At 47.8% G+C, this 13,657-nt stretch overlaps 3 protein-coding genes and 1 non-coding gene across 4 annotated transcripts; 2 read left to right on the forward strand and 2 right to left on the reverse strand.

The window, feature by feature from the left end:
• Window positions 1-3,633: 3,633 nt before the first annotated feature.
• F5891DRAFT_1141990 (FAD dependent oxidoreductase) lies at window positions 3,634-6,309 on the forward strand. Its single transcript, XM_041364919.1, has 7 exons — window positions 3,634-3,872; window positions 3,928-4,024; window positions 4,086-4,526; window positions 4,646-4,745; window positions 5,229-5,443; window positions 5,781-5,877; window positions 6,009-6,309. Exons 1-7 carry the CDS (start codon window positions 3,701-3,703, stop codon window positions 6,192-6,194), a joined length of 1,308 nt encoding a protein of 435 aa, XP_041228845.1. The 5' UTR covers window positions 3,634-3,700; the 3' UTR covers window positions 6,195-6,309.
• F5891DRAFT_93828 (carbamoyl-phosphate synthase) lies at window positions 6,031-10,511 on the reverse strand. The gene is made up of 9 exons (XM_041374157.1): window positions 10,411-10,511; window positions 9,636-10,352; window positions 9,319-9,578; window positions 9,034-9,260; window positions 8,524-8,980; window positions 7,924-8,473; window positions 7,672-7,867; window positions 6,996-7,618; window positions 6,031-6,935 (listed from the first exon to the last, which is right to left on the reverse strand). Exons 2-9 carry the CDS (start codon window positions 10,270-10,272, stop codon window positions 6,388-6,390), a joined length of 3,498 nt encoding a protein of 1,165 aa, XP_041228846.1. The 5' UTR covers window positions 10,273-10,352; window positions 10,411-10,511; the 3' UTR covers window positions 6,031-6,387.
• A 1,251-nt stretch (window positions 10,512-11,762) lies between these two features.
• Window positions 11,763-12,855, reverse strand: F5891DRAFT_93949 (uncharacterized protein). Its single transcript, XM_041374228.1, has 2 exons — window positions 12,252-12,855; window positions 11,763-12,201 (listed from the first exon to the last, which is right to left on the reverse strand). The coding sequence occupies exons 1-2, from the start codon at window positions 12,674-12,676 to the stop codon at window positions 12,078-12,080; spliced, it is 549 nt and encodes a 182-aa protein (XP_041228847.1). The 5' UTR covers window positions 12,677-12,855; the 3' UTR covers window positions 11,763-12,077.
• Window positions 12,856-13,233: 378 nt separating this feature from the next.
• F5891DRAFT_t53 lies at window positions 13,234-13,341 on the forward strand. Its single transcript has one exon. It is a non-coding gene; the product is annotated as a tRNA-Leu (tRNA).
• Window positions 13,342-13,657: the final 316 nt, after the last annotated feature.

Below are 13,657 nucleotides of genomic sequence, written 5' to 3' on the forward strand. Positions count from 1 at the left end.
GTACGTCAAACGTCCGTCACGGACCTTTCGTAAAGTGCTTCTAATTTAGCGGTTCCGGAGAATGGAATGGATACGAACCCTCTTCCTGAGCAGCTGAAAATGGCTTTCCAATCTAGCTCTAGCACTCTCCTCGCAAATCCTATCACGAGTTGCTCGCTTTTCCTCATGCAGCAGAAGGTTCGCCACATCGTTTGTGCGGCGATAACTTGAACTATGTGCATCGTTACTTGAACTGTGATCACGGCGCAACATCAGCCGACTTTTGGTCCAGCGGACGGATCTCAAAGTTGTTGGTCATTGGCAGCCTGTCTGTTGATTCAATACCTGCGTGTATTATTACATTTTGTATGCACAATGCACGAGTGGTGGCGACGACGTGTTTGACAGGACTCGAAAATATTGATGTGATGTTCCCTTGTCGAAGTCTTAAATGAAGAGACAAATTTCTCAAAAGGAAAGGTCGGCTGTGGCACATCATGCTGATCCTACTCACACCCCACATCCTTTAGACCATTCATGCAGAAAGTTATTCCCCCGGTGGCACGCCGCAATATGCTGGCCACGGCATATACTACATGGTGATCCACAAAGTTAACCTACCGGACGGATCTCGTCTGTCATCCATTCCCTATGGGGATTCGCTCGAAACTCAAACTTGATAATGTTCGACAGGACTCTCACAGATGCAATTGAGTAGCATCACCGAGCCTGAGGCCAAACCCACGATGGGTCGGAGTGGGACCCCCTTTATCGTTGCTCCATTGCGTGAGTCATCGCGTACTATCGTCGACCTTTGCATATCATAGATTGTATTGCTCCATATACGTACGTGCATTGTGCATTCCGTTCTGGGTCCAGGCTGATGTGTCACATTGCGTGACATCCGAAACCGTTTTGTGGTAGATCATGCTATTGTTGCTTCATATACGTGAGCGCAGTCTGCATTCTGTTCGGTCTGTGTCATTGTTATATCGGACCGCTACAGTGGCGTGTCTTTTGACCTGACATCGATGGTTCCATCAACGTGTTCCATCGAAGTTCCGTTAGCGCACTCCATTCTCGTGACTCATACCTATCTTCGAATGAAGAGACTCATGTCTCGGGGTTATAGGAGGTTACTTGGCATAACCAAATCCTCAAAGTCTGTCTTCTTGATATTCTTTCCTCTCCCGAACGAGTTAAACGACTCTGGATGCTTGTAACAAACAATCAACGGAACTGGTGACTAAGCCAAGAGTGTGTGGAGGCGCCAGTATGGTATAAGATGATCGAACTCACTGTTACTGACGTTGACTGTGGTCATCATGTGCTGACATCTGGTGTCATAGTAGTCACGTTCGTGACTGGATCGACAATATCTCAGTGTCAGGGTGTCCCGCATCAACTGTATTCGTTGTTATATCGGCCTTCCTTGAGAATCAACGTCGCCAGAAGCACATCCGATACCAGCATGCGCGAGGAACCGGTGGCAGGAACTAAAAATTCTGGTCACAATGGACTGTCACAGACGGCGTTGAACGTGTGGGTATACTTGGCCATACCCTCGATATACATATACAATTGATAAGCACGATTCATCAATTTTAAAGTTGGATGTCTGGACAACGGCTGTCTGTGCGGCTCGGCGAGCTTGTACGGTCTTGTGCAAAAAGGAGCTCCCATTGGATGAAGATATCAATGGACCAAGATCTGATGCGTGCCAATTGTCTTGATATCCGTCCATTGACTCCATTCGAAGCTAATATTCGAAATTCATCTCGTTTCATAGTTTCACCCGCCGTAGTGAAGTCAACGACCGCCAGTAGCACAAACATAATGCCAAAGATGTTCTCCTTTTGATCAAACTAAAGTATAGTCGCAGTCAACTGAGATCTGGGATGTGGATATTTGTCTTTGAAGAACGTCCGAGTCACGGTCCTAGTATCCTCGAGAGTAGCCCATGCCGCAAATAACAATCTTTGGCGGTGATGCAACGGTGTACTAGCGATAGGATGATTTTAAAATCCGAGTCGATATTCACAATGGATCAGACTTGAACAGAGAAGATGTGCATAGAGCTATCGATCATTGGCTAAGTCAGTCGACCAATACGATCGTGCGAAAGAGCCCAGAAATTAAGTAATCAATCAGCCTTCTTTGCGACACGTCGCTACTACTTATGTGCGGCAATACATATGTGCATGTCTACAAATTGGTATGTGTTTTCATATTGCACATCTCAAACAACTTTTATGCCGTCGCCATCCCAATGCGTTGAAGCGCGATTTCGTGTATATGCCGCGTTCTTACAGTACTGACTTGAACTTCCGTGTCCTCAAGATAACGCAACATGCACGCTGAACACCGTAAGTTCTCCACGGAGTGGTGTTTCGATATTGATTGATGATAGTGTTGCTAATTGTTTGACCCCATGATCGATTATCTGTAACCGCGTAGACCGGCGTTCATGGCAGATGCGTTTCTGTTGTGGTATGATTCCAGATTTTCTAGACGTTTGGCTTTCGCGCGGTTCAATTTGATCAAGACACATACGCCGCAGGCTATTCCAACCCTGCAATAGCTTTCGTAGATGAACAATTCGACCCCCGTTTGTCCAAGACAATCTCCACTGATTTCCCTCTCGCCCTAGTTGCAATTGTCAGATTTTTTTTGATGTTGAAGGTTACCATAACCTTCATGCCAACTGCGATCTCTATCATGTTTGATAGTGATGAGCGCTCATCATGATCACATTAGAAATAGCTTGAAATCCCTTGGGCTTCGTAGCGATTGTGAAGCCTTCTGATGTTTGGTCTTGCTAAATCCTCGAGCATCATTCATATGGCTGAACGGATTGATTACATTCAACTTGTTCAGCGTTTATTCCCTGTAAGCTACGTTTACCACTCTCGACGTCTCAGCGCACTCAAAACTTCTTCGGTAGCTAAAAGCCTCAATCAACCGAAAGCGCAGAAGATCAACTTACCGCTGATGTAGAAGACGATGCCACATCACCCAGTAAACTATATTTGGCCCTTCCAGCCATTATTGTGCACCTGATTGTATCCTCTACTAGAGACTGCTACAAGCCTCGGTTCAGAATTCGATACCTAGAATTGGTCAGTTGTGGATCGCTGCAAAGCCGAACTCTCAGACCTCGTGGAAATACACATCATCAATTCTCTCCCAGCACACGGGATTGATCACAAACCTATATGTACCGCCAGCTCAACATGAGAGCAAATTGTGCGGTGCTGTGATTGAGGTACGCTTCGTTTCGCCATTCAGTCATCAGAAGGTCTAAGCGTCGCATTTTCAACGCTATTCTTCGTGAGAGGATTGTATTACGGCCACCTTCCACCACATGCCTTCCAGTTCGCTGAAATGATGCAAACTTGATGTGAGCCTTCATTAAATATGCCTTTCAAAGGAAAGAAATGAGCTCATGTATCTTCCGCAACTAATGGTAATGCTATTCTCGAATCGAAGCCGTACAATGATTGTCAGAAACTGTCTAAATGTGCTGTATCATGTTAGCAAAGTTGGCGCAGTTGCTGTTCTTGATCATAACTCCAGCTAGCCACTCTCAAAAGTTTTGTTGTAATATTAGCATACCGGTAATGTATAAGTAGTAGCGCGGAACAAGGTTGTTGCCGGCGAAGCCCAACCTTTTCTAGTCGTTGTACTTGTCAATAGCTTGTTGCCGAACTACGGTTACGTGATGGCAAGCCCAAATTTCTCTCCGAACCCCGCAGTGGTCATCGTCGGCGCGGGTGCTTTTGGTCTGTCCACTGCTTACCACCTACTAGAACGTGGTTACACCGATGTGACGGTACTCGATCGTGCTGAACATTTACCCGCCGTCGATGCAGCGAGCACTGACATAAATAAAGGTGTTTTTTTTTCGTTTCCAGTGCCCCTCTACGATAGCTTACCTTCAGTACCAAGTGGTCCGTTCTTGTTACGGCGATCCAATATACACGCGGCTTGCACGCCAGGCTATCGAGGAATGGCGCGATGATATGTGGCAAAACTGTTACCATGAGTTTGTGTCTCATTTTCTTCTCGCTGGGAGTGGATGATGACCATAGTATCAAATGCTACAGGTGCGGTGTCCTCAACTTGGGCGATGCATACACTGAGCAGTCTATCATCAACGATCTCAAGCACGGCGCCAAGACCGAGCGCTTAGATAGTCCTGCATCCATCAAAGCACAGTTTCCGTCGGACCTTCACAATTCTGGTAGACTAGGGACATTCACATCGTTGGACGTCTCTTCTACAAGCTACTTCAATCATGATGGTGGTTGGGCAGAGGCTGAACGTGCAGTCAGCCTCCTCATGGAACATGTAAAGAAACGTGGAGTCAAAGTCCTGCCTGGCAAGGCAGTTCAAGAGTTGGTCAAGGACGAACGTGGTCAAACAAAAGGCGTGCGCTGTGCCGACGACACTGAATATGAGGCCAATGTAGTGGTCCTTGCTCTTGGTTCATGGACTGCGAGTGCATTCCCGTCGTTGAACCTGACAGACAAGTGTCTTGCTACGGGGTAAGTATGCAATATTTCTGGTGCTTGGCTCCATCTGATGGGATACTACTTGCACTTATTTGACGGACACTGACATTATTGCCCGGCATATTTTTTGCATGTCCAACTATTCCAAAAAGTCAAAGCGTAGCGACGATTCAACTGACGCCGGAGGAGGCAGAAGAATATCGCAAGACACCTGTCATAGTTGATTTCAGGACCGGTTTCTATATTTTCCCAGTGAGTCATCGTTCTTCCAATTTTGTTTCAACTTCCTTGAAGTGGTCAAATATTTCAATCCTCATTATACCTGCTACCATGCGGTTTGACAAATGTGTTTGACACGTTATGTCTGTTACCTTGAATGTCTGGGAATACACGTGCACGGAACTCCTTGCCACAGCTCCGTGTGTTCTCAATGGCGTGGCAATATTTTTTGGTCGTGTTCTACTCATTACCCAACCATGAATCTTGATTAGGTCCAGTGATCATCGATCACTAACCTACTTACTGGTATCCAGTTGAAGGCTTTGAATAGTGCTCTCTAGCAGTCCGACACTGTCCGTTGTCGACGCGTATCTATATCGGGTACCCGTTTTCTGGTTCCATTCCCCCAAATTGGTGTTTTCTCAGTTCTTATTAGGCTGTTCTTCCTGGTTCTTCCTACCGAGTCGACTCGTCTATTTTATTAATCGTAATTGACATGACCGAATTTTTTTATAGCCAACACATCGTGATGTTGTCAAATTCGGAATCCATGCTGCTGGACACACCTACACAGTTCCTGGATCCACCATATCAACCCCGCGGACCATTGTCTCTGATCCAGATAGCGGCCTGTGGATTCCACGGTCGATCTTGAAGGAGCTAAGGGATCAGCTGCGAGGCGTATATCCCGCGCTCGCGGAGAAACCCTTTAGTGGGACAAGGCTGTGTTGGTGAGTTTGCATTCTCCTATAGCTCATGAAAGTTCCGGGTTTTCGTCACGTTGGATATGAGATGGTCAAAACTTTCATCGTGTCCCTGACCTAATAGGGAGAAAACGCTGGAATGGAGTTGGTCTTTTCTTCGTGATTGGGTTCAAGGGCCCTTGGATTTGCGACCGATTGGGTTCAAGGGTACGGTGGCGGATATTGGTCACATTGGGATAGTCGGAAGATAGCGCCATGTGTGCAGTGAGTTGAGGGCATGGTCATCTGCTTGTGATCTACCTCAACCGACATCTTTTTTTCTAAACGCATGTAATTCTTTGGGTGTGCTGATCGATCTGGGCAGGTATACCGATTCGCCAGATGGCGACTGGGTCATCGGACGCTATCCCAGCGATTCGGGACTAGTCCTGGCAACCAGCGGAAGTGGACATGCATTCAAGGTATATTCCACATTGATTTTTCCCTGCTTCTTGCACCACACGGTGATGACAGGATGCGCCAGCACGTTTCGCTTTGTGGAACAGTGCCCTTGAGTAAATCCCAGAACGAGAACTGATGTTACCCTCAACAGTTCCTTCCTACCTTAGGGAAGCTTGTGGCCGATGTTATAGAAAATAAGCTGGACCCCAAACTTGCAGCACGGTTTGCTGTTGATCGGCAGGCGAAACCTCCAAACGGCGAGCGAGTGTCAGTTGTTTCTCAGGAGCTTAACATCGATGAATTATGCGAACCGGAGGATCTGATACCTACGTTATGATTCCATATTGTGCGATTTGAAAACCCGGATGTACACGGAATTTGTATTCGATACCAGGAAAAAACAACGGAGAACTTGGATAACATGACCCATACTTTCATTTGTACATGTCGCTAAATTACAAAAGGCCCACCTTATATTTCATTTGTACATGTCGCTAAATTACAAAAGGCCCACCTTATATTTCACATGTTCATGCCCGCCGGCCAACAAACTCTCGCCAAGATCGCACCTCCGGAGGTATCTTGCCCTCGGTATACTTCGTCAACCCTCCCTGGGCTATCTTTTTTCCAAGTGCTTCTACCCACAGCTGTGCGCAACGGGCGTTGTTAAGCAACGGCAGTCCAAAGTCCACAGCGTTCCTCCGTGCAACATAGTCCTCGTCATCGAAGCCGGTGCCACGTGCCTTTGCGAGGTTTATCACACACTGGATCTCATACTCGTCGAAGACCTCACGCAGCTTGCGCTTGTCGGTCTTTGGGAAGAAGATGCGCTTCGCAGTGACATAGGGGAGGTTGTTGAGATATGCTTCGACCTCAGGCGAGGAACAGTAGAGCTTGAAACCGAGATAAAGGAGCTCCTTGGCAACGGTGGCCATTTCAGGCTTGGTGATATCTCCACCAATAAGGACACCAGAGTTAAGGCGGGGAACTTTAAAGCCTGTTGTACTGAGCAACGACGCCCAATATGCCTCATGGATGTCTATGCCGAAGCTGGCGACTTCACCAGTGCTGGCCATTTCTAAACCAGATAGTTAACAAAGTGAACTCTGGAGATAGACCGGATGCAACCAATACTCACCCACACCTAGGAAGGGATCTGCGCCTCCCAGCCGAGTCCAAGAGAACTGAGCAACCTTGATCGAAGTATAATCATGTTTCTGCTTCATCAGATCAACAGGCTCTGGAACATCGTGGTCCATAATAGCTGCCGCTGCGGTCTCGATGAAATTATGGCCAAGGACCTTCGACACGAAGGGGAACGACCGCGATGCCCGCAGGTTGCACTCAATCACTTTGAGCTGAGGCTCGTCATTGGGCCCGTCAGCAGGCTTCTTGATGACCTGCATATTGTAAGGACCAGAAATCTCAAATGCAGCAGCGACCTTCTCTGCGATGGTCTTCAAGCGCGCCATGTCCGTCTCTGTCAGCGAGAACGGGGGTAGGACAAGGGTGGCATCGCCCGAGTGTACACCAGCATTTTCAACGTGCTCAGAGACAGCGTGGACGAGGAGTTTGCCCTTGTGTGCAACGGCATCGACATCGATCTCTTGCGCATTATCGATGAACTTCGTAATGACGACAGGGTGCAGGGGCGAAACAGAAGCAGCAGCGGAAAGATTATATTCCAAGGAAGACTCTTCAAAGACAACATTCATGGCAGCACCGGACAGAACGTACGACGGGCGGATGAGAACGGGATAGCTAAACAAAGGGATCAGCAAGTGGGTTTAGTCATTAACTAAAACGATACACACCCAACTTTCCGAGCGAAGGCTTTCGCGGCTTCCAGGTTCGTGACCTCACACCACTCGGGTTGATCAACACCGATGCTATCCAAAACAGAGGAGAACTTGTGACGGTCCTCGGCGGTGTCAATCTTTTCTGGATCAGTACCAAGCACTTTGACGCCATCCTGTTTGAGACGAAGCGCAATGTTCTGGGGAAGTTGACCTGGTTCACGACATTAGTCTCCTACTCGGAATGCTTGTTGGTAATTCTAAACTTACCACCGACACTGACAATGACACCCTGAGATTGCTCAAGTTCGTATATGTCCATGACACGCTCGTAGCCAAGCTCTTCGAAATAAAGCCTATCAGCCTCATCGAAGTCTGTCGATACCGTTTCGGGGTTGTAGTTGATCATGATCGTACGTTTGCCCATACTCCTCAGTTTCCGTGCGCAAGTAACTGCACACCAGTCGAATTCAACTGAGCTGCCAATGCGATACACACCGCTTCCGAGAACCATGGTACCATGCTCATCGAACTCAACATCATGCTCAGAGGCATTGTACGTCGTGTAGAGGTAGTTCGTGTGCGCTGGGTATTCAGCGGCCAGGGTATCGATACGTTTGACGAAGGGAGTGATGCCAAGGGATTTGCGGTGAGCGCGGACAATGTTTTCAGTCGAGGCAATGAGATCAGCAATCTGTCCATCGGAGAAGCCCATGCGTTTGGCTTGCTTCATGAGTTCGAAGTCTATGTCTTCGATGGAGCCAACAGTCTTGATAGCCCTGCTCGTCTGAACGATATTATCTATTTTGTAAAGGTACCACTAGGGACAAAGTGAATACAGTGACGCTCGATCGTGAATGAACTCCTTACCTTGTCGATCTTGGTCAAGTCATGCAATTGGTCAACGCTGTAATTCTTGTTGTACATCGCGTAAGCAATGGCAAAGAGTCGCATATCCGTGGGCTTCGACAAAGCATTATCAAGATCCTCAGGCTGAACATATGCCTCGAACCCTTTCCACCGCGGGTCGACCTGGCGAATGGCCTTTTGAAGACTCTCTTCGAATGTGCGACCAATGGCCATGACCTCCCCAACACTCTTCATTGAGGACCCAACTTCGCGGTTGACCTGCGATGAAAACTTTGCAAGGTCCCACTTGGGTATCTTAGTGACGATGTAATCAAGAGAAGGCTCGAAGCAAGCCGTAGTGGTCTTGGTCACTGCGTTGGGTAGCTCTGGAAGGGTATGTCCTAGGGCTATTTTAGCAGCAGTGTAGGCAAGCGGATAACCAGTAGCTTTAGACGCCAGGGCACTTGAGCGACTTAGACTGTAAAAAGGCGTGTTAGGTGTAGTAAAATATGAAAAGAACCATGAACGTACCGGGCATTAACCTCAATGACACAGTATTCCTTGGACGTGGGATTAAGTGCATACTGGATGTTGCACTCGCCGACGACACCAAGATGCCTGATGACCTTGATAGCAGCGCTGCGAAGCATGTGGTATTCGTCGTCCGGGAGAGTTTGAGACGGTGCAACCACAATCGAGTCACCAGTATGTGTACCAAGAGGATCAAAGTTCTCCATATTGCAGCAGATGATCGTGTTCTAACAAGAGCATACGCATTCAACTTCAAAAAGCACAACAAAACGGAAATCAACCTACATCAGCACCATCACGAACAACTTCGTATTCGAGTTCCTTCCAGCCCTTCATACTCCGCTCAATCAAAACCTGAGGGGACAGACTCAAACTCTTTGCAGAGAGATCACGAAGCTCGTCGGGATTGTTGGCAAAACCAGAACCGAGACCACCAAGAGTGAATGCTGACCGAAGGATGACGGGATAACCGATTTGCTCTGCTGCATCCAAAGCTGCACTGACGGTAGATACAGCTGTGGACTGTGCAACTGGAATGTCGATTTCTGAAATGAAAAAAAAGGTTGTGATATGGTCAACCAACAGAAATCGGTTACAGGTACCTTTGAGAGCTTGCACGAAAAGTTCACGGTCCTCAGAAACTTCAAGAGTACGGATCGGAGTTCCGAGGACCTTGATGTCCAGGCGCTCGAGGACGCCCATTTTGTCCAGCTCAATACCGACATTGAGGGCACTTTGACCTCCGAAAGTCAAAAGGATACCATCTGGACGCTCTTTCTCCAATACATATGCAACGTAGTCCGCGGTGATAGGAAGGAAGTAGACTTCGGATGCTAATTCATGAGACGTCTGCCAGGTTGCGATGTTAGGGTTGATGAGAACGGCATCAACACCTTCTTCGCGCAAAGCTTTCAGTGCCTGCGAACCCGAGTAGTCAAACTCGCCAGCTTGACCAATGCTGAGGCCACCACTGCCGACGATGACGACCTTTTTGACATCTGGACGGGGAAGCTTGGGAAGAACTTTGGCAGAGATTCTGCGAGCAATCTCTGATGGCGAGTTAAGGACATGTTCGCCATCCTTGGGGATATATGAGCCGACTGCTGGCGCAGCTACTGCTCGCAAGGTATGTGTGGGAAAGAAAAGTGCCCGATGTGGAGTGGAGTGAAAAGAGCGAGCTCCAATATTTTTACATCTAGAAAATTGACGGAGAAGAGATGACCTTATAGAAAGGGCCATCCTTTTCTATACAGCCTTAGCTAGGCAGGTCTTCAAGCTTTCAAGCTGCAAGGAGGGAAAAAACGAGGTCACTAAGATAGCTAAGATGATGGAACACAAATTTCAATACGAGTCGGTAATCAGATATTGAGGACGTACTCGTCGCGTGTGTTCTGAGTGAAAATCATACACGCTCTCGCGGCTCAACAGGGAATTCGAATCCACACTTGGCGGCGATGGATGACAGCTGAACAACAGCTAGAGACGGTTTTTTCCTTCTTTTTAACCTGCGTACAACGTGACCTCACATGACTCACGAGAAGCTTCTTAAAGCGGAAAGTTCATTGCGTGCATCAACGTTGGTGTGCATCAACTACATAGTATGGTCAGTGCTGCCGGCTAAGCTAGATCTTCAACGAGCTTGAAGTTTAGAATGCGAGTGACATGAGACCACTGTCAAGGATCTCCAGTAATACAACCCTGGCTGCAGTTCGACGTGGTAGGTCGCTCACCGTCATCGTGGTAAATCTTGCAGGTCGACATCACACTGGATTTCAAAGAGTACAGCGCGTGTATTATGCAGTGATGTTCTAACCAGCTAGCAAGTGAGAAATACCGCTGCAAAAAGTTTGTGTGTCTAAGAGGGAGTAGACAAATATGATGGTCCGCGCGAGAATCAAGAGGGGCTTGGGGCCACAAAGTCCTCGAGCTCAATAACTTCAGAAGAACGAGCAGCCTAAATGAAGAACATGCTGCCAGGTCAGCAAGCTTTGAGTTTTTGAAAAAAAGAATATGTTCCGTGGAGCCCTGCTGTCGGACGTGCATTATTTTACGTGGTCGTCCGCTCGATGGGGCGCAAGGTATCCAACATTGGGTCCGTGTTGATTAGCACCGTCAGAGTAAGAGCATTGAAAGTTGATGTTCCGGTTATTCCAATACTTAGCACTGTTTGCTGTTCTGGCAGCAAGCATACCTCGCAGGAAGATGGATCCATAGCGTACAGGAGTTCATTCACGCCTATTACAATGGTGGTTGTGACTTGTATGAATGGTAAGCTGGGCAAAAAGCCGCCATCTGCATTCATTCAGCACAAAAGGAACCAATGTCTTCCTTCTGTTTGTTTTCCTGCGGAAGACTAGGTCGTTTGAGGAGATCGTGGAAATCCCTGGGTACTCCCTGAGCTCGTCTCAAATAGTACAAGGACTTCTGAATCAATGGAGAGCCAATGAAGGCAAATCAGCAATTCATGAATTGCGACCGCACCTCGAAGAGTCTCGCCTCTCCTTGGGGCCCACCTTGCTAGCTTCTGGCGCATAACGGCGTCCAAATCTAGGAGAGACATAAGCGACGCTAGCCTCGCTTTCCGTGGTGACAGCCGCAATTGGTTCCAGCCTTCCTCCCGCAATACTTCCGGAGCAACCTTCTCAATAGAAGGAACTAAATTCGTAGATGAATGGGAAAAATTATTATAGTTGGATCGCAGAACTGTCACATATTGGTCCGCAAAGCTCTGTAGCCTGAGGCCTGCGTGACTCGCGACTCCAACCAAGCGGTAAGCCCCAGGTTTACATACATTACCGCCGATGGATTTGCATCGTGCACTTCCTGAATGGTTTAATCACATCAAAGAGTCGCACGATGATTTGTTTCTCTCACCCACAAGTAACACAACGATGTAATTTGAACACCTCAAGGCCCCAGTCAGCTGGATCCGTTACTTGAGCACTCGTTACTGGTTTAAGTACAATTGAATGTTTAACAGAGTTCACTAGGGTAGTAAAATGAGAGATGTGTTTTGATACAATGCAAGGCATAGAAACTTCGGGTTAAGTTGAATATTTCTTCGCTCTCTTCTTCTTTTCCGGTTCTTCATCTCGCGACCTCTTGCGACTTGAGGGCTTTACACTTTCATCTGTAGACCACAATGTCCCCTCAGAATCGGATTTAGTTCTGCAAAGCGATCAGTACGCAGGATGGAGACCCTCGCCAACAAAACTTACGAGTACTTTGAGTAGTCCGACTCCGAAAGATCGTTGTCTCTATTGGATTGATTTACTTGCTCCCACATCGCCACACGCGCCTTCTTCCTCTCGCCTTTCAGCCATCTGATCCTATACCTGCGCGGCTCCCTCTCCAGCTGCGCTGTTCCATCCCAAAGTTCCTTCTTGACTTTCATTTTCTCGAAATAAGAGAACTCCAATCGCTCGCGCATTAAACACATTTCGCGTAGATCGGGTAACACCCCAGTCATAATGGTAGCAGCGCGGTCAAGGAGCTGCTCTGCCTCTAGAACCCGGGCCTCGAGGACTGGCATGCTGTCGACGAGGCCGGTGAATGTGCACAAGGCATCGCGGTTCTCCCATTGGCTGATTGGGAAGTGAGGGTTGTCGTTTGAGGTGCAGGGACTTTGTGCAGGTTTCGTCATGCTAGATTCTGGGCGTTCGAGGTGTGGGATATGAGATTGCTTTGAAAAGCACTGGAGTCTTGATGGATTTTAAAAGGCCACAGTTAGAGTCCACAAGACACAAATCCGAACAGTCGGTGTGCTTACCTATTGTTCTCCAGAGCCGGCATGCTTGGACCTTCATTGAGTGGCTCAGGTTATATGAATAAGAGGAACTGTATCACATTCAAGAAAGACCCTAGGAAGGTGGACATCGTCTTGCAAGTCGCAGCTAACTGCAGCCTGGCATGATTCGTGCAGAATTTGAGATGATGATCTACCCTGGCGATCACTTGGCGATCTCGTAGTCAGGCACAGCGGAACTCAAGACGAACGCGGCGTCACTGAATGTTGTTCTCGATATGGTTTTTTACTTGCGCGCCTTGGACTGGTACCCTCAAGCGAACCGAATTCGAGACCGTAAGCAAGAAGGCTTTACTAGATGAAAGCATTCATGTTCTCCAAATTCTTTGCAGCTGCATGTTTTGCCACGCCTCGTGTCCGCTAGACTTGTAAACCAATTATCCGACTTAGTGTAAGGCAAGATGGCCGAGCGGTCTATGGCGTGTGACTCAAGCGCAAGCTTGCCTGCAAAGCAGGTTTCTCATCCTCGTAAGAGGGCGTGGGTTCAAATCCCACTCTTGTCATTATTTTTCTCTTTTTCTCCCCAAGTACTCAAGTAGCCCTGCAGCAGGGGAATGCTGCTAGTAGAGTTCGCCTAGTCCTCCCAGGCTTCGTGATCATGTAGTTTCTCTCGTCAAAGGTCCTGGCGCCGCTCACTGTTGATTGCAGCTGGGACGTCGGGGATTTGACCATGCTTTCTTGTTGCCACAAGTGAAACTGTTCCCGGATCCTTGCTTTGACCGCGGACTTTTGTACTGAGATGATCTAATCTATTGTTCTCTAGGTACAAGCATATGTTGTGCATTTAAGTTGTAGATGTCAATCCACAGAAGCCCACAT

Source organism: Suillus fuscotomentosus (assembly GCF_016647785.1).
Source record: "Suillus fuscotomentosus strain FC203 chromosome Unknown F5891scaffold_13, whole genome shotgun sequence".
NCBI classification, from domain to species: Eukaryota; Fungi; Basidiomycota; class Agaricomycetes; order Boletales; family Suillaceae; genus Suillus; species Suillus fuscotomentosus.